The 23,231-nt window shown below is 53.7% G+C and overlaps 10 protein-coding genes across 10 annotated transcripts; 7 read left to right on the forward strand and 3 right to left on the reverse strand.

The window, feature by feature from the left end:
• Positions 1–1,470: 1,470 nt before the first annotated feature.
• Positions 1,471–3,604, forward strand: LTHEOB_1 (uncharacterized protein; the record flags this gene model as incomplete). The annotated part of the gene is made up of 5 exons (XM_035506594.1): positions 1,471–1,824; positions 1,879–2,361; positions 2,870–2,903; positions 2,963–3,003; positions 3,128–3,604. 5 exons carry the CDS (start codon positions 1,471–1,473, stop codon positions 3,602–3,604), a joined length of 1,389 nt encoding a protein of 462 aa, XP_035372003.1.
• Positions 3,605–4,493: 889 nt separating this feature from the next.
• On the forward strand, positions 4,494–7,094 carry LTHEOB_2 (FAD binding domain containing protein; the record flags this gene model as incomplete). Its single annotated transcript, XM_035510762.1, has 4 exons — positions 4,494–4,795; positions 4,841–5,112; positions 5,161–5,540; positions 5,595–7,094. 4 exons carry the CDS (start codon positions 4,494–4,496, stop codon positions 7,092–7,094), a joined length of 2,454 nt encoding a protein of 817 aa, XP_035372004.1.
• A 676-nt stretch (positions 7,095–7,770) lies between these two features.
• On the forward strand, positions 7,771–8,804 carry LTHEOB_3 (Hydroxyneurosporene synthase; the record flags this gene model as incomplete). The annotated part of the gene is made up of 2 exons (XM_035511873.1): positions 7,771–7,860; positions 7,911–8,804. The coding sequence occupies 2 exons, from the start codon at positions 7,771–7,773 to the stop codon at positions 8,802–8,804; spliced, it is 984 nt and encodes a 327-aa protein (XP_035372005.1).
• Positions 8,805–10,931: 2,127 nt separating this feature from the next.
• On the forward strand, positions 10,932–11,853 carry LTHEOB_4 (Short-chain dehydrogenase/reductase SDR; the record flags this gene model as incomplete). Its single annotated transcript, XM_035512984.1, has 2 exons — positions 10,932–11,212; positions 11,268–11,853. The coding sequence occupies 2 exons, from the start codon at positions 10,932–10,934 to the stop codon at positions 11,851–11,853; spliced, it is 867 nt and encodes a 288-aa protein (XP_035372006.1).
• A 414-nt stretch (positions 11,854–12,267) lies between these two features.
• Positions 12,268–13,125, reverse strand: LTHEOB_5 (Short-chain dehydrogenase/reductase SDR; the record flags this gene model as incomplete). Its single annotated transcript, XM_035514095.1, has 1 exon — positions 12,268–13,125. The coding sequence occupies one exon, from the start codon at positions 13,123–13,125 to the stop codon at positions 12,268–12,270; it is 858 nt and encodes a 285-aa protein (XP_035372007.1).
• A 213-nt stretch (positions 13,126–13,338) lies between these two features.
• Positions 13,339–14,240, forward strand: LTHEOB_6 (Short-chain dehydrogenase/reductase SDR; the record flags this gene model as incomplete). The annotated part of the gene is made up of 2 exons (XM_035515206.1): positions 13,339–13,631; positions 13,691–14,240. The coding sequence occupies 2 exons, from the start codon at positions 13,339–13,341 to the stop codon at positions 14,238–14,240; spliced, it is 843 nt and encodes a 280-aa protein (XP_035372008.1).
• Positions 14,241–14,797: 557 nt separating this feature from the next.
• On the reverse strand, positions 14,798–16,556 carry LTHEOB_7 (FAD linked oxidase; the record flags this gene model as incomplete). Its single annotated transcript, XM_035516316.1, has 6 exons — positions 14,798–14,945; positions 15,006–15,129; positions 15,178–15,395; positions 15,449–16,283; positions 16,330–16,414; positions 16,476–16,556. The coding sequence occupies 6 exons, from the start codon at positions 16,554–16,556 to the stop codon at positions 14,798–14,800; spliced, it is 1,491 nt and encodes a 496-aa protein (XP_035372009.1).
• A 342-nt stretch (positions 16,557–16,898) lies between these two features.
• On the forward strand, positions 16,899–17,556 carry LTHEOB_8 (uncharacterized protein; the record flags this gene model as incomplete). Its single annotated transcript, XM_035517427.1, has 2 exons — positions 16,899–17,280; positions 17,336–17,556. 2 exons carry the CDS (start codon positions 16,899–16,901, stop codon positions 17,554–17,556), a joined length of 603 nt encoding a protein of 200 aa, XP_035372010.1.
• A 559-nt stretch (positions 17,557–18,115) lies between these two features.
• Positions 18,116–19,402, forward strand: LTHEOB_9 (Alpha beta hydrolase fold protein; the record flags this gene model as incomplete). Its single annotated transcript, XM_035518538.1, has 4 exons — positions 18,116–18,509; positions 18,583–18,985; positions 19,041–19,144; positions 19,215–19,402. The coding sequence occupies 4 exons, from the start codon at positions 18,116–18,118 to the stop codon at positions 19,400–19,402; spliced, it is 1,089 nt and encodes a 362-aa protein (XP_035372011.1).
• Positions 19,403–19,820: 418 nt separating this feature from the next.
• Positions 19,821–23,158, reverse strand: LTHEOB_10 (AMP-dependent synthetase/ligase; the record flags this gene model as incomplete). Its single annotated transcript, XM_035506595.1, has 3 exons — positions 19,821–20,216; positions 20,267–22,738; positions 22,790–23,158. The coding sequence occupies 3 exons, from the start codon at positions 23,156–23,158 to the stop codon at positions 19,821–19,823; spliced, it is 3,237 nt and encodes a 1,078-aa protein (XP_035372012.1).
• Positions 23,159–23,231: the final 73 nt, after the last annotated feature.

The following is a 23,231-nucleotide window of genomic DNA, read 5'->3' on the forward strand; positions in this document are numbered from 1 at the left end:
AAGAGAGATATAAGATAATAATTAAAATTAACTATAAAGATTCTATCTACTATAAATAAGTATACTATATATATAAAAAAATCTTTATCTTATAACCGTAATTTCTAATCGTTATATAGAGGTAGGTTATAACGGGCGGTTATATTTATAAGGGTATAGTCTTAGCGTTATAACCGTTAGTAGTAATACTAAGTAATAAGCGTAGTTACTAATTCTCGGCGTAGAAATTCGCTTAGCGCCGCGTTTCTAACTTTTATTCTTCTATAGTTATTTTATAATAAATACTAAGTAATAAGTATAATTATTAATTTTTAACGCGGAAATTCGCTTAGCGCCGCGTTTTAAACTTTTATTCTTTTATAAATATTTTATAATAGTAGATAAAGTATAAAAATCTTCTATTAAAAGATAATAGAAATTAAATTTAGCTAGGTTTAAATATTAATAAGTTTCGTTTATACGTTAGTACTAATAGCTATAGTATACTTTTAATTCTCTAGAAATGGTTTACGATACGAGTCTACTAGAAAGCGGATAGAATATTACTAATATTACTTTTAGTAATGGCGTGGTCTTCTTTACTAATAGTAACTATGTCTTTAAGTTAGATTACGCTGGATACGTTAAGGCGAAGAACAGTCTTATACACCGTAGCTGAGGAGAAACGCGCTTGACTATGGACAGCATCCAGCTCGTTGTTGGGCTTCGTGGCTATGTTATCGGACGTGGCATTGACTCCCCCGATGACATGCATGTCGGTGTTGCTGCCAAACTCTATGCTCCGAAACTGGAATCAAACGGTGCCGCGGCTGCAGTCGCGCAATCTGGGCGTTCTTCCATCACACGGCGTGTGCATGTTGCCTGGTCATTCTTCCTGAATTCAAGATCGCGCAGGACGAAGTCAACTCACTTAAAGTTTTTAACCTCCACGCTCGCATCCGACCGTTCCAGCGGGAGAGGCAGGACGTGCTGTGCAAAAACTACACTGCGAGGCTTCTGAAATGCATCGGACTGCGCCCCCCGGGGCCCGAGGAGCTTATTTCTATCGTGCTGAGAAGGTTGCATTTAAGCTAGAAAAGCAGTCTCCGGGCTGCAAGGGCGGAACCGGAGCTGGTGTTCCACTTTGTTGACTGTAAAGACGGCGAAAGTGGATTGGTAGATTAAATGTGGTTGATGAGGGGAGTGCCTCTGGCGTTTCAGAAGGAGATTTTAAATTTGGTAAACATGGAGGGTGGCACCTGTGATCCGGGCGCGGACTTTGAAATGAAAAATACCTAAGCAGAACCACAAACTTATACAAGGCTCCAGGCGAACAGTGTGGTTGATAAGACTACTTCATACCCGTGCGCATGGTCATCATAGAGTGCAAAGCGTGCCCGCGACGATCGTCTAGAAAGACCCCTTTCCCCCCATTCGCATTATGGGGGCTATCGATTCATAGTCACCCACCACCTCAACCTTCCCACAACAATGAGACGAAGGACGTCAGAGAGGGCCTCGGAGTCCAGCCAGATCCGCCATCCCGTAGGGTCTGCTTTCAACATCCTGCGACATCTGGCACCTCAGTCCATCCAGGTCATCCGGTTCTCCTTTCCCAACACAACACTTAAGGAACGGATTCAAGCCCAACGCGATCAGGATAATGCAACGCTGGCAGTGCTTGAGTTTCGCCATCACGTGACGTTCCTGCTACATCTTGACCCGGACACTCGGCTTGCTACGCTTCATGCTCCTCGGCCGGGTCGTGGCGAGCGCGACCCCGCTGAAGAATTCCTGCACCTCGATGTGGGAGACTGGGACTTCGCAGTGAAGCGGTTTACCGTCGTAGGTTTCAGGCTCTCTCCCCACACTTGCTGTGTTATGCTCACACGCAGATAGCTTTCCGCCGAGGATTACACCCCAGCAGTGGTGGGCGAGGGTCTGTACCATATTTCGGGCCTTCCACCATCATCAGAGGACCATCGCGATGTATCGCTGTGGCGACTGATCTTGCGGCGCATACTGCCAACCGGTGATACTCAAGTGACGGAGCAGATGGAAATCGACCGTTTCATCGCTACGCTCGCAACGTCGTCGCGGGGCCAGCCATTTAAGTACTCTGTTCTCCTCCAAGAGAAACAGCATCATGCGGAGGTGTGCGCGCAGGTCTTGCAGGCAGTACAGCACCGCCTGCAACATGACCAACAGCCACTCGAGGACGCGTTCAGGGAAAAAAGCAAGGAATGCAACGCGCAAATGGAAGAACATGCGCGACTGCGTGGGGATATCAAAACCTTTTCTCTAGCCAATACTAACAGGCTCAAGGCCGCGGTTGAGAAGCTAGAACTGGAATTGGCGGAGCTGAGTGCACGCCATGAAAAGGTAAACAAGAAGGTAGAGCGGCTACAGACAGGACAGATACTTATTACACAGCTGCTACAGTCTTTGTCAAGCACGTTTCAAACATCGCTTCACAGTCTCCGCGAGGAGTCGGCTAAGATAAACGACTTTCTCGCCCGCTATGAGGCGGAGATTTTCAAAGTTTAGTCGAATAATACTAGATATTACTAGCCGTATTTTCAAGTGATAACTAGCTTAAATCTAATATTTTATCTACGTATTCCTAAGTATATCTTATTAACCAGTACGATCTACTAATACGTCTATAAGTGATTGGGCGCTCTGGCAACTGGCATCCTACTATCCTTGCAGCGAGCTTCGAAAGGCGAGAGGAAAGCCTAAGCCGCCTGTAACCTAGCGCTTTAGAGACCCTCCAGCTGGCGATAATCGGCACAATGCAGCATCCACCGGCAATCATTTCATTCAGAAATACGGGATAAGACGGATAGACTACAACACAGTAAAACCAAGCTGATGTAATCTCCCATAGTTTGATTCTCAGACGCGTGGTTTGAAATGTTGGGGTAAGTAGATGATCTTGCGGTAACATCCTTTGAGAGACCCCGCTTAACGAATTGTGTAGCTACCTACACGGACAAGTTCACCAGCAACCTCGACAACCTAGTTATTGTTCATGATCACGGCTTCCGAATTCTGTAAAACGACCCGTAAGTCATCGCACACCAATTATCAGCAGAAACTAAGAGAACGAACCCGAATGTTTGTGGAATATGACTGGCCCGCTCAGGAGTACTGGTCTACAGAAGCAGGAATGTGCAACCAGATTGGTGGACTCATTGGATACTTCAACCCGGCCACAGATGTTGCCAGTGCACGATGGCTGAAGCGAGACGAGACACCCGCAGCGATGGGCACCAACACCACATTCCTCCAGAGTCTCGATGTCGTTGAGACTGACATGGACGGCATGAACCTCGAAGATCTCCAGCTGGATCCAGATCTCTTTATCGAGCTGCACCTCAGCGATGAGGAGCTGGTCGAGCTGGGCATGAACGAGGACATAGTGCTGTTGAAGCAAGAGACGCAGCCCATCGAGGAACTCGTTGAGCCCAGGCTAAACGATGCGGACGCCACTGCTGCTGCCTGGGCTCCAACGGCTGTGGTTGAGCTGTCTCAGACGGGTGCTATCGCGTCCATTTCAGCTCCCGCTCCCACAGGGCAGATATGGCGTGTCAGAAACGTCAATGCAACCCATGAGGGGTAGCCGTTGGGTATAGCGAGTAGATAGTTAACTTGGAAAATCGGATGGGGAAAAGCAGCTGTGGTAGTACATGGGTATCTCCTCGGTCGTCGAGGTCCACCGTCGCGTAAACCGGCACGTGACTAAGCCCTTATTCATTGGCCCAAGCATTGCCCCTGACGCTTAGATGCACCGCCACAATGTTGCAATATCATATCGCTGGCTAGAGACACAGTAACATGAACATGGTAGCTCGATTATGGGGGAGAGAACTTACAAGGTGCGCGACATTAACGGGAATGCGAGGCTTTATCGAGTGGTTGACTTTTACCATTCCGTGTGGCAACCGCATGACATCAGGCGTGCTTGCCACAGCCGAGCGAGGAAATTCCCAGGAGCAGAAGTGTTAAGACTCCTGATGTGGCAAGAAACTGCAGATCCCTGGTTATGACACTCATTGCGAGAGCATTGTTGGACGGGGACTGTCCCAGAAGTCTTTCGACTGGAGGATGCAGGTAAGCGTGTTTAGAAAGCTTTTTCTATTCATGGCAAATCTACCAATCGGATGCTCCGCTTATATTCTTTTTCTCTAATTACTTTTAAAAGTACGCGTTTGCGTTCCGCGGCTGACCGGCAGGAGCCGGCGGTAACCGGGGGTTCTCCTGGGTTTTGCGGGCCCCTCACAAGTGGACGAATCGAAAGGCCGAAAACGGATTTCGGGACTCGGAGTGTATGGGCACCGGCGAGGGCTTTAGTCGCTGGCCGGCCCGGCTCAAGGCTTGGCATTTCGGATAGTGGTGGACCGGTGGCTACCGGCTATAGCAATGTCGCTGTGCGGGGTGAAGTGTATATATCTTGTCCCTGGCCGCCGAGTGGGAGCAGACACAAGCAGACACTCATCGTTCATCTCATCATGGCAGACCCGAAATTCAAAGTCATCATTGCAGGCGGCAGTATAGCCGGGCTGGTACTGGCCAACATGCTGGAGCAGCTCGGCATCGACTTTCTCGTTCTCGAAGCATACCCAGAGATTGCACCGCAGGTGGGAGCCAGCATTGGCTTCTTCCCCAACGGTTGCCGTGTCTTGGATCAGATCGGGTGCTTTGACGGAATCCGGGCGAAACTCGACATCAAGATGACGGAGATGTACATCAAGTCACCCGAAGGAAAGGTTCTTGGCGAGACTCACGATGCCTCGAAGCACTTTATTGCAAGGTATGAGTAAAGCATATTTCAGTGGATTGGAGCTAACCACTACAGGCATGGCTACGATCCGGTGTTCATCGACCGTCAGATGGCCATCCAAGTCTTCTACGACCACCTCCAGAACAAGTCCAAGGTCCTTACGGATAAGCGAGTGGCCAGCGTCAAGCAACTGAAAGACGGGATCGAAGTCACAACCAAAGACGGGTCGACATACACGGGGGACATCTTGGTCGGTGCCGATGGAGTGCACAGTACGGTCAGAAAAGAAATGTGGCGGCTAGCGGATGAGCTGTCGCCTGGCTACATCCCCAAGTCAGACCAGACAGGTAAGCAGCCGAAGCATGCTCGACGACAGCCGTAACTGACGACAGCAGATGTGACGTGCGACTACACGTGCATGTTCGGCATTTCGCACCCGGTCGAGGGATTCGAGAAAGAGTCGTCGCACATGATCACCAACCACGGGCGCAGCTACCTCGTGGTTGACGGACCGGGCGGGCGCATATACTGGTTTCTCTTCTTGAAGAACGAGCGCACGCTCCGCAACATGGAGGGCGAGATCCCGCGGCGCTTCAGCAAGCAGGAGGAGAAGGCGCTGGCGGAAAAGTGCTGGGACGACGTCATCATGGAAGGGGTCAAGTTCGGCGACCTCTACAAGAGCCAAATGTCGGCCGTCCTGACGGCTCTGCCCGAGTTCGTGTGCACCAAGTGGCACTTTGGCCGCATTTTCCTCGCCGGCGACTCAGTTCACAAGGTGCGTACCCTCCTTCGGCCCCAGCAAATGACATTCACTGACAGCTTCCTCCAGTTCAACCCCATCTCGGGCCAAGGCGGCAACTCGGCCATCGAAACGGCTGCCGCCCTCGCCACTGAGATCATCACCATGCTGAAATCCACCCCGTCCAAGACCGCCCCCACCGACGCTGCCATTACTGCCGCTTTCCAGAGGGCGCAGGACGCGCGGCACGCTCGGGTGTCGGCGCTCGTCGAAGCCGGGCACAAGCAACAGGCCTTCATGGCGTTCGAGACGCCGCTGCACGAGTTCATCGCGCGGCAGGTGGTCCCGCGGTCTCCCCCGGAAGGCTCACTCGCCATGTTCGCGCAGTCGGCTACGGGGGCGGCGCGGCTGCCCATGCTGCCGATGCCGCGGCGGCCACGGTTCGAGCCGTACGACGACGAGCTGCCGGCTCAGCCGCTGGGGGCCGCGGTGCAGGCCGTGAGCTGGAAGGTTGGCGCGGCCGTGTTCGCGGGGCTGCTGGCGGTGGCGAAGATGGGGATGCGCATCGACTTCGACCTGGCACCGACTGAGACGTTCCTGAACGGCGCCGAGCTGCGCAAGCGGTACACGGGCATCGGGCCGGTCGACGGCATGCTCGCGCTGCTGTCGGCGTGCTTCGGGGACTCGGTGTACGGCGAGGATCCGTCTCATCCGGCCCAGTTCGCCTACCTGCTGGCGCTGCTCTTCCCGGTGCTGATCATCTGGACCGTCGAGGGATACCGTGCTGCGAACCGCATGAATATCCTCGGGCTGCCAGTGCTGTTTGGAATTGCCTATCAGCTCCAGGGCATCGGTGCCATCGCGCCGCTGTACTTCCTGCTGTCGACCTACCTCACTTCCTCTTCGACGCACACCCGCGCCATCGGTCGCCCTGTCCCGCTTGCCGCCGCCCGCGCTGTCCTCCCGGCCACTATCTTTGGCTTTGCCGTCCCTTCTATTTTGATGTTCCTGCCCTACGCCAACCCGCACACGCACCAGGGCGCCATCGCCTTCTGGCAGTTCGTCCCCGTCTGGGTGGCCTTGCTCACCAACCTCGGGAAGCGCGCCCTCGAAGCCGTCAAGCCCCAGGGCCCCTTCGATGTCTACGAGAAACGTGACGTGCCAGTGCTGCAGGACGCCTACAAGGTCGCCTTCTGGCTGTCCGCTCTGATGCACGTCGCCTTCTCTGCCTTCGTCGCCCTGACGAGCCTGCCAACTGTCACCTTTGCGAACATGTTCACTGACATTCCGAACCCCTTGAAGCCGTGGAGCGCCCCGAACTGGGAGGAGCATCTGTTTATTTTCGTCAAGTACGACTTTGCCTTCTCGACCCTCGCCATTCTGCTGTGGGAGCTGTACACCGTGTGGGAGCTACGCCGCTCGGGATTCGCCACTACCAAGAACGCTGTCGCCGCCGCCGTGGCCGTGCTTGTTGGACAGGTGCTGGTTGGACCTGGAGCCGTGTATGCCGGATTGTGGTGGTGGAGGGAGGGTCAGTTGTCAGGGGAGGCGAGGTTGGAGGGCAGGCCGGACGATGTGAAGGCGCACTGAAAGAAATTGAAACTCCTCTTAGAGGGGTAATCTACTGTAGGATAGCTATAGCGAAGATCAGGTTCTATGGTTCTTGGAGTTAGGCGTAAATACTTTTCTGCACTCAAAGCTACTTAGAAATTGTATCTCCTTCATCTCGTACGCAGACCGGGCAAGAGAATCTGACATTACAATCCGAACGGCGCTCGGCAGTGGGGTTGTGGCTTGACTGGACGCTATTTCTCTCCCGCAAGTTGCTGGCCTGCCGAGTTTCTGTCACTGTCGTAACCACCACCGTGCAATCCGGCAGCGCTACACTGCCCTCGGATGGTCCTTTTCAATTTGCACTTTAGCTTTGCGCGCGCACGGAGCTGATGACGTCTTCTACGCACGCCCTTCCTCCTCCGCCGGCACGTCACGCACCCTTTGGATCTACCCGCCACTTCACCCAGTGTGCCCGCAATAAGCCTCTGCGGGGTCAACAACGAAACGGCGGTGTGGCTTAACCTTCAGCGAATTGCCAAGTTCCAACAGACCAGAAACAGCCTCCGCCAAGCCCGGACAATAATCATTCAGGAGGTCGGAATGCTCGGACCGGAAACAACCGGAAACCGGAGGCTCATGTTGACCCCGCAAAATCTTTAAAAGGCTACCAATGCAGATGAGCTGTTGATATCAGACCACAAGAATTCTGTTCATGATGAGGGGTTTCTCATTGGCTGTTTTGCTCGTTTCGAGTGCTACTGGCTTCAAGTTTAATCCAGACAATGATGCGTCACCATTTACTGTAAGTACAGCCAGATTTAATCCACACTTAACATGGCTGACATTTTACAGCCAAAAGTACCCACGACCTACGAGCTTACCGAATCCCAAACCTTGGGCGGCTCTTACTATGTCGGCTCTTTCCTGACCACGTCCGACTCCAAACAATATTTTGTCATGTCTCATGTCCAGACCCTGACTCAGCGAACACAAGTCAGGCATTCAGTGCTTGACATCTCCGACCCAAGTCAATACTGGAAGAGCTTCGTGGTTGAAGCTGCAGTGGTGCCGAAAAACTCCACAAAGGGCCCTGTGCAATACATCTTTGGAGATTACGGTTTCAGCGCACCCACAGAAGATGCCGTGTCCTCTATGCAGACCTGGGCATCGACTACTGATTACTCCTTCAACATCAGCTTCGATGCAACATCTACCGCCATCCAGAATTTGGGAACTGGAACCTTTCTCTGGGGCTCAGGACTCACGAACCAATGGTCTCTTCCAGCTTGCCGAACGGAGGGAACCTTGTCAATCGCGGGGAACGCCCTGACAATCGACCCCGAGAACTCTTTTACTTGGTACGACCGCCAGTGGAGCTCCGGAAGACCTTCAAACTTCACCTGGTTCGGACTCCGATTCCCGGATTCGAAGACGAGCCTCAGTGTTTGGGCTTTCGACTACGGCACAACCGAACGCCGTCTGGCCACGGCCAGAACCCCGCATGGAGACCTGCTTTTGACCCACACTCTTCATGCCGACACCAACAATACATGGACTTCTCCTTCTACCAACAACACTTACCCCTCACGCTGGACCCTGGACTTTCAAAACGGCGATCATCTCGTCATAACAGCCGTTCGGCCGGATCAGGAGGCTGGAACTGCCCTAACGGCATTCGCAAATGTTGAAGGAACTTTCCTAGGAAGCTCAGGGGGAGCTGGCGTGGTAGATGTAATATTTACATAGTTTAACATGTCTGACAATGTTACCGTTTAAAAAAAAAACAGGCAAAGTATGGTGAGCTATATTTATTCGACTAGTCTGATTGTAAGTAGAGAAGTCTTTTTACCATGCACTGCGCTTCGCGTGAAGAACCATACACTAGGCGCTAGTAGAAACCGCTCCTCCAGCTTTCTCCAAGAGACGAATTATTTCGATACGGCCATCGGTACGGTTATGGTTCTTTGCACAATATAGAGGTGTCCGATCTCTGGTGTCTTTGATAGACGGGTCGGCACCCTTATCGAGCAGATGAGATACCAGTTTTACCTGTCCCCTATGTACAGCTACGTGGAGAGGTGTACCGATGCCAAATAAAACCCATTGGTAGTATGACTCAGGATCGTTGCTGTACATGATCGTGTTCAACGACGCACCCTTTTGGAGAAGAAGATCCACAACTTCGATCTCATCCGACTTTCTCAGTACAGCGTGATGAATTAGCTGTCCCTTCTCAACGCTACCACCGCGTTGAAAAAACAAGTGGATGATGTGCAATGGAGCGTGCTCAATAACGAACGAGAATGGAGTGGAGTCCATCCAGGTTCTTGCATTGGGGTCAGCACCGTGATCGAAGAACCAATTGGTAAGGTCCCAATCCTTCGAAGCGAGGCTGAAACAGTTAAAATCAGCTCCCAAAACAGAAAGGGTCGGGATAGAATAGAAGTTTACTAAAGAGCTGGTGGAGCAATTCTCGACATTGGCTCGTTGATATCCCATCCAAAGTCGAGAAGAACTTCGAGAACGGCAACAGATTTTGCAGCAATGCCCCCCCAAACAAGTGAGTGGGGTAGGAACGGACATCCAGCTGAGAGCCAGTAGGGTAGCATGTAAGACAGAATGTCTGGTCGGCCTTTTCCAGCAGCAGTCAACAGGACGGTGGCAAATTTCCGCAGGTTGCGTTCCTCCCGGGCGACCCTGATAAGATAGCTTTGAAAGATCTCACGGACCTTTTCGAGCTTTCCAGAGGCACACTCTTGGAGAAGGAGGTTAATCTCAGGTGGATCATGCCTTCCACCCAGGAGTTGTGCCGGAATTGGTAAGTGGTTGTCCGTCATGTCGAGTGTTGTAGTTGGTAAGTTGTTTATCGGAAGTGGGGTCTTAGTACACGGGCAAAGCGTAGACCAAATGGTCCTCTTTATAGGGTATTCGAAACCGTGACGCCGCTATCTTAACTCGTTCCGGTCTGCCGTCGGTGCAAAGGCTTGTACCAATCAGCCACGACTCTTTCACACTCCATGTGGGGCATACATTGTAATAAGCTAGTTTTGCACTGTGCATTTTTAGTGTCTTTGCACTGTGCAGTTTAAATGTCTCAAGCAAATTTCGCGTATCGCTTAAGGCAACCCGAGGCGAGAATCTATCAAACCATGACTTGAATTTTACAAGCCCTCACCGTTGCCATTTTAATATCAGTTAAAGTGATGGAATCTCAACAGAACCCGCACTTCTACTCCAGTGGGGCCAACATTTACGGCTCCTCTACAAGGAATCCTTTCAACTTAGTCTGAGTGAGTTTGCTGTGGCTTCAGAATAAAACTCACCTATCTGACACGGGGCGGGCAGGCTGAAGCTCCGTATGAATAGGGATGCTTCCACAAGCAAGGCGTGGGCGAGTTCTCGTGGAGCGAGAAACGAACAACGCAACACATCCAGGAAGAAGCACCAGCTTGCATTCAACCGGCAAAATTCACGTTTCTTAAAATCATCAACATTCAAACATCGTCGAGTGTTATTATCATATGCTTGGCACATTTTGGAATTTCCACGATGCCAACCTACCTCTTGCGTCCTCTTCAAAGGCAGCGCGAAACCAAACCTTGTATTTAAACGCAGAGTTTTTAGCAAGCGATGGTAGTCTGCAAACACAGCAGAGCAGTCCTCTATTACTTCATGTACCGGGTTTGCGTGGCCGATGCACAGTAGTAGTATTACATCCAGGTTGTTGTCTACATTGAATCTGTACGCCGGTTACATATACTCCGGTCCGGCAGGAAACATAGTTCTAAACACTTAAAACATAGCTTGCCACTCCGAAGTAGCAGGAATAATCAAATCAAATCAAACTACAAGACGACTGCAGGACAAAAAAGAATGGCTCGGGTCTGGCTGATCACAGGCTGCTCGTCCGGCTTCGGCAGGGCGATCGCGCTGGCGGCTGCGGCGCACGGTGACAAAGTCGTGGCCACGGCGCGCGACGTGTCGAAGCTCGCGGACCTGCGGCAGCGCGGCATCGTCACCAAGACGCTTGACGTACTTTCCCCGGATGCCGAGATCCAGGCCGTCGTCGATGATGTCCGCTCCACGGTGGGTGACATCGACGTCTTGGTCAACAACGCAGGCTACATCCTGGTTGGAGCCATTGAGGAGTGCAGGTAAGCTTTCCCTGTGGCCATCTTCTGCCGGACGAAAAGCTGAGAGACAGCACAGTGCGCAAGAGATAGAGCGCCAATTCGCGACCAACGTCTTCGGTCAGCTCGCCGTCCTCCGTGCCGTGGTACCGTCGATGCGCTCGCGCCGCACGGGTACTATCGCCAACCTTGGCTCCATTGGTGGATGGCAAGGTTCGCCCGCCGCGGGCATCTACTGTGCGACCAAGGCGGCCATTGCCATCTACACCGAGTCCCTCCGCGCGGAGCTGGCGCCCTTCGGTGTCCGCGTAACTTGCATCGAACCGGGCTACTTCCGCACCAACTTCCTGGACGAGGGATCGGGACGCAAGACGGTGGCGAAGAAGACGGTTGCGGAGCTTGATACCGTCGAGGGCTCGGCGGTGGCAGCCACGCGTTCGGCGCTGGCGGCGTACAACAAGAAGCAGCCGGGCGATCCGGACAAGGGCGCGCGTGTTATTGTGCAGGCCCTCACGGGGTCTGGGCCGTGCCAGGGGAAGGACCTGCCACCGAGGTTGGCCTTGGGGAACGATGCGGTGGGGTTCATTGGTCAGGCGTTGGAGAGGAACCGCCGGGATTTGGATGCGTGGAAGGATATCGTGTCCAAGACTGACTGTGATGAGTAAATGATAGTCTGGTAGCGGTTTCGTTGCCGAGTACGGCTGAGAATGCCCTCAATTAGTGGATAAATAAACCATTTGCATATGCAGCTTTAGTCAGCGCGGAATGTTATGACTGCATTTTTCAGAGTATAAGAAAATCAACACGTAAATCCCGCATGGCGTCTTCGATGAAGATGGTAGAGCAGATTTGACATTGTGTTGGAAAACAGTGGAGGTGGCTATCATCCAGAACACGTTCCTCAAAGCTCAGAGTTTGACTGCTGTACTGAGTAAAGATGAGGCCAGTGGCTGCTACTCCGGTCCATCATGTGTGACAAAAATTGCTGCCATCGGTAAGTAGTGTATGCTGTGAATTCAACGCTTTGCAAGAGCTGGCAAGGGAAGATGAAGAGTTTAAATTTCAGTACTACTACTAAACTACTTGTGGTCGCTCAGGGCACTGATGGAGCGCCACTCGTTGATGGCGTCAAGCGTAGCCTGTGCGGATTTGGCAATCTCGGTGCTGGCGTCGCTGCCCAGCGGCAGGAAAGGCGGCAGCGGGCGGCCGGCGGCAACGCCAGAAGAAGTGACGACGTCGTAGATGACCTCGGCGCCCTTCTTGGGGTCGCCCAGCTGGGCGCCGTGGAAGGCGGCGAAGTTGGCGTCGTTGGACTTGTTGAGGTCTGCGTAGTCGGGCAGGCGCTGTTCGGGAGTAGTCATGGCAATGTTGGCCTGGGGGTTGAGCAGCTCGGTGCGGAAGAAGCCCGGTTCGACCAGAGTGTGGCGGATGCCCAGGTGCTCGACCTCGCCGGCCAGGCCGATGCCGAGCCAGCGCAGGGCGGCCTTGGAGGCGTTGTACAGGTTGCAGCCGGGCATGGGGTACCAGGCAGCCATGGAGCCGATGGTGACGAGGGTGCCGGACCGCTTGCTGCGCAGGTGCGGCAGCACGGCGCGGTAGACGTTGAGCGGGCCCAGGACGTTGGCCTGGAACTGGCGCTCGGCCTCGGCAGCGGGCACTTCCTCCAGCATGCCCGTCTGCACGTAGGCGGCGTTGTTCACGACGACGTCGACGGTACCGTGGATGGCGATGATGGCGTCGATGGCAGCCTGCACCTTAGGCAGCGGCTCGTTGTGGTCCAAGCGCGCCGGGGTGATGCCCTTGGACTTGAGATGCTCCAGCTTCTGCGGCGAGCGTGTGGCGGCAACGACCTTGTCACCGCGGGCAGCGGCGATGAGCGCGAGCTCCAGACCGAAGCCTGACGAGGCGCCAGTGATGAGCCAGACGCGGGGAGCCATTGTGGTGATGGAGAGTTGGGGAGATGCGAACGTGGATGAAAAATGGTGTAGGCTAGATGGCGGGGTTGTAAAACAGATAGGTTGTGCTCAAGGACTTCGCAGCAGGTATAAATGCTGCGGCCCGGCGTACTACAGGCCTACGGCGGTCCGAGGCGCTGGGAATATCAACAGGCGGGGGCCCGCTTTGCTGCTGGGTAACGACACGACTCCACCATGGCTTCTTCTGTCCGTCGCCCCGTGTGGGTCGTCACAGGTGCATCATCAGGCATTGGCCAGGCCATTGCCCTTGAGGCTGCGCGCTTTGCCACAGTTGTTGCCGTCGGCCGCAGCGCCGCACGGCTGGAGCCCGTTGTGCGTGCTGGGTGCCGCGCGCTGGAGCTCGACGTGACTTCCAGCAGCGAGCAGTTGGCACAGGCCGTGGCAGGCATCGCAGAGCGCGAGGGCACCATCGACGTGCTGGTCAACGCGGCGGGGTACCTGCTGGAGGGCGCAGCCGAGGAGACAAGGTGAGTGAGGGTTGCATTCTGCCAGGGGCGCTGATGGCTGATGGTGATGTGTGACGCAGCGACCACGAGCTGCAGCAGCTCTTTGACACGATTGCCCTCGGCCCGCTGCGGCTAGCCCGTTCAGTGCTCCCGCTCATGCGGCGCGCGCGGGCCGGCGTCATCGCCAACGTTGCCGGCATTGGCGCCCTGCGCGGCTCGCCCAACGCTGGGCCATACTGCGCCGCCAAAGCCGCTCTCTCAACCCTCACTGAGGCCATGCACGACGAACTCGCGCCGCTGGGCGTGCGAGTGTGCTTGGTGCAGTTGGGCCACTTCCGCACCAATTTCCTCCAGCCCGGCCACCGCCGCAAAGTACAGGCCCATATTTCCGACTACGACGCCGTCTTGGATCCCATACGCGCCGCATTCGACGGTCTCAACGGTGCCCAGCAGGGTGATCCGCTCAAGGGCGCACAGGCCATTGTCAAGGTCCTGGCCGGCCCGGAGGTGCCTCCTCTGCTGGCTGTTGGCCCCGACGTGCCTGCCGCCGAGCTGCGTGCCCACGACCAACGCCGCGCCCAGATTTTGGCCTGGCAGCACATCGGGGGTGGCACCGACTTGCAAGGATAGCAATTCCGTCTTATCTCCTTAGTCCGTTGCTTAAATCCATCTATAAGCCTTTAAATCCGCTTCATTGTAGCTTGTGATTCTCTTAACCGAGACAATTTGCCCTTCCTGTTCCCTGCTCCGCTCCGCCGGGACGCCGCCGCCCTTCCATCTTGTTCCTTGGCCTGCTCCTCGCACAATGCTTCTCAAATTGACCATGTGACGTAATGTGACATTTGCAGCGGATTTAAATGCCCCGCAGCCGTGAAATCCGCCACAAAGAGACAAAAATGCTACCTTTGGTCCTTACACAAATTACTTACCCTGCGCCAGCGTCTGTGTGAACCAAAACACTCCACACACATGGCCCAGAACATTTCCGCACCAACATCGAGACGGCAGATCAAATTGAAAATCCATTAGGTAAAACGCAGCTGAAAATCTAGAACTGCGTCCCCGCCCCAATTCAGGGACGGTAAAGAAGACAATGAATATCTTTCTAATAAAGATCAAAGATCGATGACAGGCCTCAAGCAGGCATTGGAAGCACACCATGCCATGCATCCTTCGCCCACTCAACTTTACGCTGGTAGCTTCTGACCACCGGGAACCAAACGCTGGAAAACCTGCGTCGGATCATAAATGGCTGCCACGTCCTTCAACTTGGCAACATTTTCCTCGCCGTAGCTAGCAATGGCCTCCTGGTTCCATCCGGAATACGTGAGCATGCTGTCACAGAGCTATGTCAGTAAGGCCACAAGGTAAATCAACCAAATAGGATACACGTACATGTAAGGGTGCAACAGGCCACGACTGGCCGCGAGTTCCTGCTGAGACTTGACAAACTCGTCGTGCGCGGTAAGCACGCGCTCGGCATCCTCCATCTTGTTGAAGGTAACACCAAAGTAGATCACTGCGGATTGCGTTAGACTCTCTTTTCCACAATATGGAGAGAACTCACCTCCAAGCGTCGTGTTTCCAGCGTTTACATCCAGTCCCAGCGCGTTTGTTCCCTTCTCCACTCCCTGCTGAACCTGGCGCGGCGTGATGGGCATGTTGACATGCAGTCCATAAAAGCCCTCGACATCACGGAACTGCTGCAGCCAAACCCGGTAGTTCCACCAGAGGTCTTTGTACAGCTGGGCATCCGCATACACGGTAAAGACGCGTTGTTCCTGACTGCAACATGTTAGTCTATGACGTTGAGCCAGGGGAAAGCAGAGTTTTCGTACACTAAGCCATCTGCAAAGCCGTCATTCAGCTCAACAGCCAGGTCCGTGTACTGGCGCTTCTTGAGCGTGCTCTTGGTATAGTTGACCTCGATCCACGGCTTCATGATGTCGGGCAGCTCGTCGACCGCTCTGTTGTAAACCACGGGCGTGAAGCTGATCGTCTCGTTGGTCGTACCGTTGAATCCGTACTGGGGAAGCGTGTGAGTGTGCAGGTCGTCGACCGCCTGGTGCACGTGATAGTCGTAGATAACATCGGCGACCTGATCCAGGGAAGACTCCGGATAGTACATGATGCCACCGTAAACTGCGCCCTCCGTATCGACCGTGTGGAGTTTGTAGTGCGTGACGACACCAAAGTTGTTGTTTCCACCCTTCAGCGCCCAGAAGAGGTCCGGATGGCTGGTTGCGTTGGCATTGACGATGGTGCCGTTTGCGAGAACAACCTCGTAGTTGATGACATTGTCGATCGACAGCCCTTCCCTGTTACTCCAGTACGAGATGCCTGCGCCAAGCGCGAGGCCGAGGCCAACCTTGTTGTAGCGACCGATGATGGCGCACTGGTTGAGCGGATCCAGAGCCTCGTACACAGTGCCCAGCTTTGCACCAGCGCCAACTCTGATGTAGTGCTCATCCGCGTGTGGCTCTCTGACGTCGATCCGCTCCATGGGCATCAGGATGCCATCATCAATGTTGGCAGCTTGCGGGATTGCGCTGTGCCCACCGCCCTTGATGGAGAACTTGCATTCGTTCTGCGCAAAGAGTGCAACAGCACCCGCCACCTTCTCCGTAGAGTCGGGAAGAAACACACAAGAGGGGTCGCGGATCTCCGTGGCAGCTATCTCAATTAGTATGAAAGGTGGGCCGGGCCGGTGGGTGCTTACACCAAAAGTCCGTGTTTTGAGCCGTCCACGTGGACGAGTTGCGTGCGAACACATCCTCCGGGTACTGCTGGGCAAGCAGGGTACACTACAGCAATCCATTCGTCAGTCGCGGATCGGCTCCATCATGCTTGAAGATGATCACATACGCATTGCTGAATTGGGGCAGCACGGGCAAGAAGCGCCGAAGCGCTGAGCGAAAGGCCAATCGAGATGCTGGAAGAGACCATGGTGATGAACAGCTACTGCAAGGTACCGTTTCAGTGCATGCAGGCACATCTTGTGTGTGGGACTACGCGGTATAAATTTCTCGGCGCGGATGCTTCGGACCAACCACTTGGGGGCGGGAATGCTGGAAGCGGACCGGCGTACAATCTGCTCACGCCATCGCTCTAGCTGCTTCTCTACCATAGGCACAACTTCAACCCGGGTAGTGAAGCTGTAACGCGGCTCGGCTGCAAGTCATGAAGTCATGAAAATCATCTCTTGGGTACCCATCTACATATGCCCGACCCAAGACTCTTCTGAGTCCACGCCTCCGTCCTTGTCCCGTCACAAGCGAAATCGCAGCCATGAGATTCTCTCTCTTTCTCTGCCTCAAGGCCGCTCTTGCGGTAGCCACTCCTTCCTTCTTTTCAAAGAGTCCGATTGAAGCTCAGGGCTCTTTGGCAATCGAAGACTGTCAGATCCGGTGCCCCACAAGCACAGATCCAGGTCAGGTGGTGCTTCCGGCCCTTACACAGTTCAAAAATGCGTCTGGGCACTGGGAGAATACGATTGAGTGCTGGCAGGTTGATACAATCTCCACCAACCTTCCTGGAATCGACAACGCCTTTCGGATTGATTGGGAGGGCGGCTTCGATGCTGCCTACCAGTACATCTTCTATGGCCAGTCCTTCATGCCCGCCCATCCCGCACCCGAGCCATCTCTCATCCTGATGAGCGCTGGTATTGGTAAGCATTGATACATGTCTCTCAAACTATAACACATGCTGACAAATGCTTGTAGGAGATTTAAGAGTCCCGTCTGGGCGTTGTCTGCGCGTCGGTGCAGGGGACATCTTCTTCAGTGTTGGTACCGACGGCAGACAAACAGCGTGGTGGTCTGAAGGAACTGTAGTTTCAGATTTCTACTTCAAGGGCGGAAAGATCCCGGATCATGTTGTTGTTTCCGAAGTGGAGGCAGGAAAGAGCACGTTTGTTACGCAAGTTTCAGATGGCGAACTTTGAGCAGGACAGTAGCATTTAGTGGAAAACCGCAAAATCAATGCGCATCCTTACGATATTGAATGGAATGAAGCCAAAATATAGTGTAATTTGCTGCCACAGACCTGAATAATGTAGCAATTCCTCGACATGTTGAATGATGTTGAGTTCCGTTTCTTTCCATCCATGTTCTTCTGCATCGGTAACAGATCGGAAACATCTACTTGCGAACCCACTGATGCGGCTCATGCTCAGAATCTGATTGGCCCAATGGGCTATTAGCTGCATCTGAGATATTGTCTTCAATTGGTTTTCTTCGGCCCAATGCTCGTATTGAGCGGGGCTTGTTAGGCAGCACCCACATGCAGCTGTACTCCGGTCCCAGACCCACACAGTGACGCTCCCCACCATGCTCCGGTCTGGGGCACACCATGATGCTCTACTACGCCGGGCTTCAATTGCATCGACACCAGGGAACAACACCTCTGCAGCACAATTTTCAGCAATGAGATCGCTATTTTATCGCTGGATGCGGCCTGTGTCGTAAAAGCCCCAGCGGCTTTTTCGTACGCGAATCGTGACCATGCGGCCATCAACCATTTTCCTCGCCGCCCAGGCTCTCCGCGCCCAATATACAGCAATCGCAACCTCTTCGCAGTCCTGCACAGACTACGACATCAATGTCAGCGTCGAGCGGACCACGCGCGAAACCTTCCAAGACCGCGCATACAGCGCCGACATTTTGTATGCGCTCGCCCGCAAGGAAATTCTCGTCTCGAATGAGTACACACTTTCCTCCCGGCTGTGCACTCCGGTTGAGAAGGCACAGGAGGACCACACCGATACGATCCAGCTCCTCGTTCATGGCGCGTCATTCAACAAAGTCATGTGGGACCTGCCCTACCAGCCAGAGCGGTACAGCTGGGTCAAACGCATGAGCGAGGAGGGCTATCCTACACTGGCAGTGGACTTGATAGGTAAGTGAGCACGCACACATGGCCCCGGCAGCAAAAGCAGCAAGATCGATTCAGCTGACGGCGGCGGAAACAGGCAACGGAAACAGCACGTTCCCCGACGGCTTGCTCGAGGCCCAGACGCAGACATACGTTGAGAATATCCACGAGGTGATTCAGAAGCTGCGGCGTGGCGAGGTCGATGGGAAGAAGTGGAAGAAGATCGTCTTCGTCGGCTTCTCCATCGGCGGCATCGTGGCCAACTCGCTCGCGCAGCAGTACCCCGACGACGTCGATGCCATCGTGCTCCATGGCATCTCGTGGGACGCGTCGTGGATCTATCCCGCCTTCTTGTCCGGCCTGCAAGCTCCCGCACAGCAGATTGATCCGGACAAGTGGGGTCATGTGCCGGCGACGTATCAAACGCAGTCAACGCGCGAGGGACGCATCACCGCGTGCTTCTCTGGCGCCTACGATCCCAACATTTTGGAGGTTGACTGGTGAGTTCCTTCGGAAGCCCGCCTCGGTAACTTTGCTGATTCATGACTGTTGCAGGAACACTCGAGACTTCGACTCCTTTGGTGCCGCCATGACCTTCACATATCACCTTGTCGATGCTCCTGAATACAAGGGCCCTGTTTTTCTGGGAATTGGCGAAAGTAAGTTTGCCCAGCCAACAATCCCAAGCGTTCTGATGTAGACACTAATTGGCGTTCGTGCTGTCTTCAGGAGACTCGACGTTCTGTGGAGGCGAAGTCTGTGGCAGCCAGCCGTATGCTCTCTTCGACAAATTTCCCAAGGCATCCACGCATGACATCAAGGTTTATCCTGAAACTGGGCATCTCATCCTCTATCATTACAGTGGACAGGATCTGATGACAGACACGCTTTCTTTCCTCAAGAACGTTGGCTTTTGAGTTAGCTGGGCGTGCTGTATGATAGAACAGGAGTGAAATTGGACGCAGCGATGTTTCGAAACATTCCGGTGTGGAATAAATCAATACCTAGAATGCTTTCGTGATTTGAAGGTTGTAAAGTAGGTACGAGAATCAACGGAAAGCTTCTTCGACAACCAAATTGATTTAAACATTTCCAGGTGGGATATAGAGATGCACCGGAGTTGGATGTTAAAGCGTTGGTCACTGTTCTCAGACAAGTCAGGGGACAGACAGTTGTGGTCAACGATCCTTGTGTTGTTTCCTTGCGGTACTGTAGTCTGTGAGAAGACTTCGTATTGTTGTTTCATCTTATTCGTTAGGTAAGTACGTATTACGAACAAGTTTGTGAAGGCAATGAATGATCATTTAATTGAAATGTGGCGAGAGCAATCATCATCTACGTAAGAAATCCCAGCTTCTTCCACCTGCGAATATACTCCACCACGAGATCCTTACCTATTCCACTTTCTCCCCATAGGTAAAGAGATGCCTTTCTCGAAGCACTCGTTTCCAGTGCAGTAGATCCATCAGCGAGACTCCGGAACTCGTTCTGGAAGAAGTTGATGAGGCTGGAGGCATAGCCTGTCGCGGCCACCTGTTCCAGCCAGCTCTCAAATGGAATGGGTCTCTTCTGTTGGAGCTTTAATTCATCAATGACAAAGGTGCCTACATCGGCCAGCGGTTGGCGAATGGGATTCTCAAGGTGGTAGAAACGGTTTGGCATCTGCTGGTCCTGCAAGACGATGTCAGACAGAGCTGCTGCTGCGCGGTCGACTGGAAGCCACGAAAAATTCTGCGCCCAGTTAGAGAATGGCGGCAAAAGACTGTGGGAGTTGGACATACCCCTTTCAGGTTTGGGAACGCGGATATCATTTGAGACGCCTTCACGAGGGCGGGGACGTGTTCCTCCGTCTTCCAGATGCCTTCCCGTTCAGGACCGCTCAGCTGACCGATACGAACAACCATCGGAGTTACCTCGTCAGCGTACATCTGCCCCACTCGGAAGAGAAATTCTTCGCACACCCACTTGGCTTCCGCATATCCTATGGCCGCTGCAACGCGCGGGTCCGGCAACCGCTCTTCTGGAACCACCGAGCTTCCGGTGAGATCCGGGTAGTGCCTGACGACAGCAATGGAAGAAGCAAACACGAGTCTCGGGTTGAATTTGCCCCCTCGGGCGTGGTGTGCATCGCGACACAAGCTGACGAGCGCTTTTAGCGCCTGCAGCTGGGGCTTGAAGCTGTGGAGCTTCCTGTTGAAGTCCATTGGCCACGCCAGATGCACGACATGGGTGACGGTGCGAGCGAGCTGCGTACGCTGCTCCTGCGTGAGTCCGAGGTCGGGCGCCTGCGTGTTGGCGGCAACGAACTCGATCTTGTCCCACGCTTCCGAATTCAGGACGATGCCGGCAGCAGCGTTGACCTGCTCCTGGCGCTCCCTCAGATCAGACACGGATCCACCCGGTTTTACCCGGTTCAGGCAGATGATGCGCGTGATTTGACGCATTCTGACCAGTCGTCCGAGCATGTGGCAGCCAAGATTTCCGGTGGACCCGGTCAAAAGAACAACTTTGTAATGAACACTACTGTTGTCAACAAAATCAAAGGCGATTCTGTTTCTGGGCTGGTCACTGCGAATCTCTTCGACCAGCTCGTCGGCCAGAGTCTGCATCTGGATTGTCCGGTCCTGCATGTCTGCAACATCTTCACTCCTGCTCGACAGCGCTGCATGGATTGCTTTGGCCAGCGATGATACCGATGGGTGTTGGTATATGAAGGGAGCTGCAATGCGGACATCTTCTCGATCTCGTGGTAGGAGTTTGCTGAGGGAAGAATTTAAGAAACGCGCAAGGCGGGTGGCTTGCAAAGAATTCATGCCAAGCTCGAATAGATCATCTTCGGATCGGAACCAGACATCCTGGCCCAGAACTGTCCCTATCAAGGAAATGATGCCGTCTTCCAGGTTTTCCGTGTTCAGAGCTGCCGAAGATGCGAATGACTCCAGATCCAAGGCTTCATAGGCTGCATTGATCTCCTGCTCGAATAGATCATGGACCTCTTTGCGCATCACCGACCCTTTGTCGGATCGTGGAATCACCTTGTGAGAGGGTTTGATAATGACTGCGTGTTTGGAGGAGATCTGTGCATGCTGGTCCACGGTGCGATTGGCCAGGCACACGAGTTGCCACACATGCTCAACCAGTTGGTCTTCATCTGCAGGCGCTGTGCTTGATGGCTCAATGAGGACTGCCAGCTCGAACCTGCCTTGGCCGACACATACAGCAGTTTTGATGGATGGGTCCTTCATTAAAAGTTCTTCGATGCCCTGAGGAGACACCTTCTCTCCCGTTTTGAGCACGATCAAGTCGTCTTGCCTGCCAAGGATCTTCACCTCGACGTGCTTGGAACCAGGCCTTTTCAAGATCTCGTCTTGGATGTAGAAAGGCCTGTTCCAGCCAATGGGATAGCCAACAAGTCTGTACCTCATTTCGTGTTCTGGAACACCTTCTGAGCTGGCTTGCTGGAGCTCAAGACCCAAGTCGTTCCGTAGACGCAGGTATCTCCAGTCGTAGTCCGCGCCCGGCCGGAAGATCGGGGCAATGGCACCAATCTCAGTGGCACCGTAGTGATTGAGCACGTTGACTCCTCCTGCCACAAGAGCCTCGCCGACCTCGGGTTTAAGAGGACCACCGCCAACCGCAACGAAGCTGAGGGGTTTGAGGAGAGCAAAGCCGGAAGCAAGTTCCGCCGGAGCCAGGTTCACAATGTCTTCCAGGATACTGGGCACTGTCATGAGTGACCCTGCCTTGAACGTTTCAAGAAGCTCCAGGGTTGAGTGTGCGGCTGGGATGGTTGATGACGGTGGAAAACAGCATGTCATCCCAATTGACAGGCTGAGGCATGGGGCCAGCAAGCCGAAGCCATGGTACAGAGGTAATGTGGACAGATTACACCAATCAATGGCCTCATCCGCTGGAAAGAGGTGGCACGCCGCATATCCAAGGAGGTAGCGATGAGCAAGTCGGATGGGCTTTGGTAGCCCAGTTGTTCCCGACGAATGAAGTATCAGCGCGTTACAATCGTGCTCGCGAGCTGGGGTCCGCCGCAACATGTTGTTGGTCGGGGCGCGTTCATCATTGGGGGAGGACTGCAGGAAGGCAGTGTAAGGCTGAATGCGGATTATTTCGGCAATTTCTTTAACATCGGCTGCGATAGTATGCTCCGTCCGCTTGGACAGCAGAATGGATTGCGCATTCGTTTCCTTTAGAAGATGATGGACGCTCGCTGTACTGAGCCTGGCCGATAGAAGCAGTGCCTGCGGCATATATTAGCACTGTGACAAAGGTGGGGACTGTGGTACCCATACCGGAATTCCTGCTGCCAGAAGTGCGGCAAGATAGATGAAGAGACCAACGTCACTTTCAATGTACAGAGCAACCGGTCGAGAGTCTTGGATTCGAGATTGTCCAACATTCTCTACCAGCCATTCGGAACAAGCATCAACAGCGTATTTCAGATCTCTGAAGGTAATTTGGCGTGTCCCGAATTGTGTTCCGCTGGCTGAAGGTGGTCTGGCCTCTGCCTGGATGCAGAAGATGTGGTCCGGGTTGGTCTTGGCATTGAATTCGATGAGGTCTGGCAGAGACCGAATGGTGTCCTCTTCCAAATCCTGGGGGTGTGGCGTGACAGGACTGAATCTAGCCCGTTTGAGTCGTGGATCTTCTAGGCTGCCCATAATTCAGAAGTTGATGTTTGTGTTGTGAGCCAGAACAACGAAGTCAGTGGTCAACACTTGGTTCTACGGAAGG

This window comes from Lasiodiplodia theobromae, assembly GCF_012971845.1.
Source record: "Lasiodiplodia theobromae strain AM2As chromosome Unknown scaffold_1, whole genome shotgun sequence".
Classification (NCBI taxonomy): domain Eukaryota; kingdom Fungi; phylum Ascomycota; class Dothideomycetes; order Botryosphaeriales; family Botryosphaeriaceae; genus Lasiodiplodia; species Lasiodiplodia theobromae.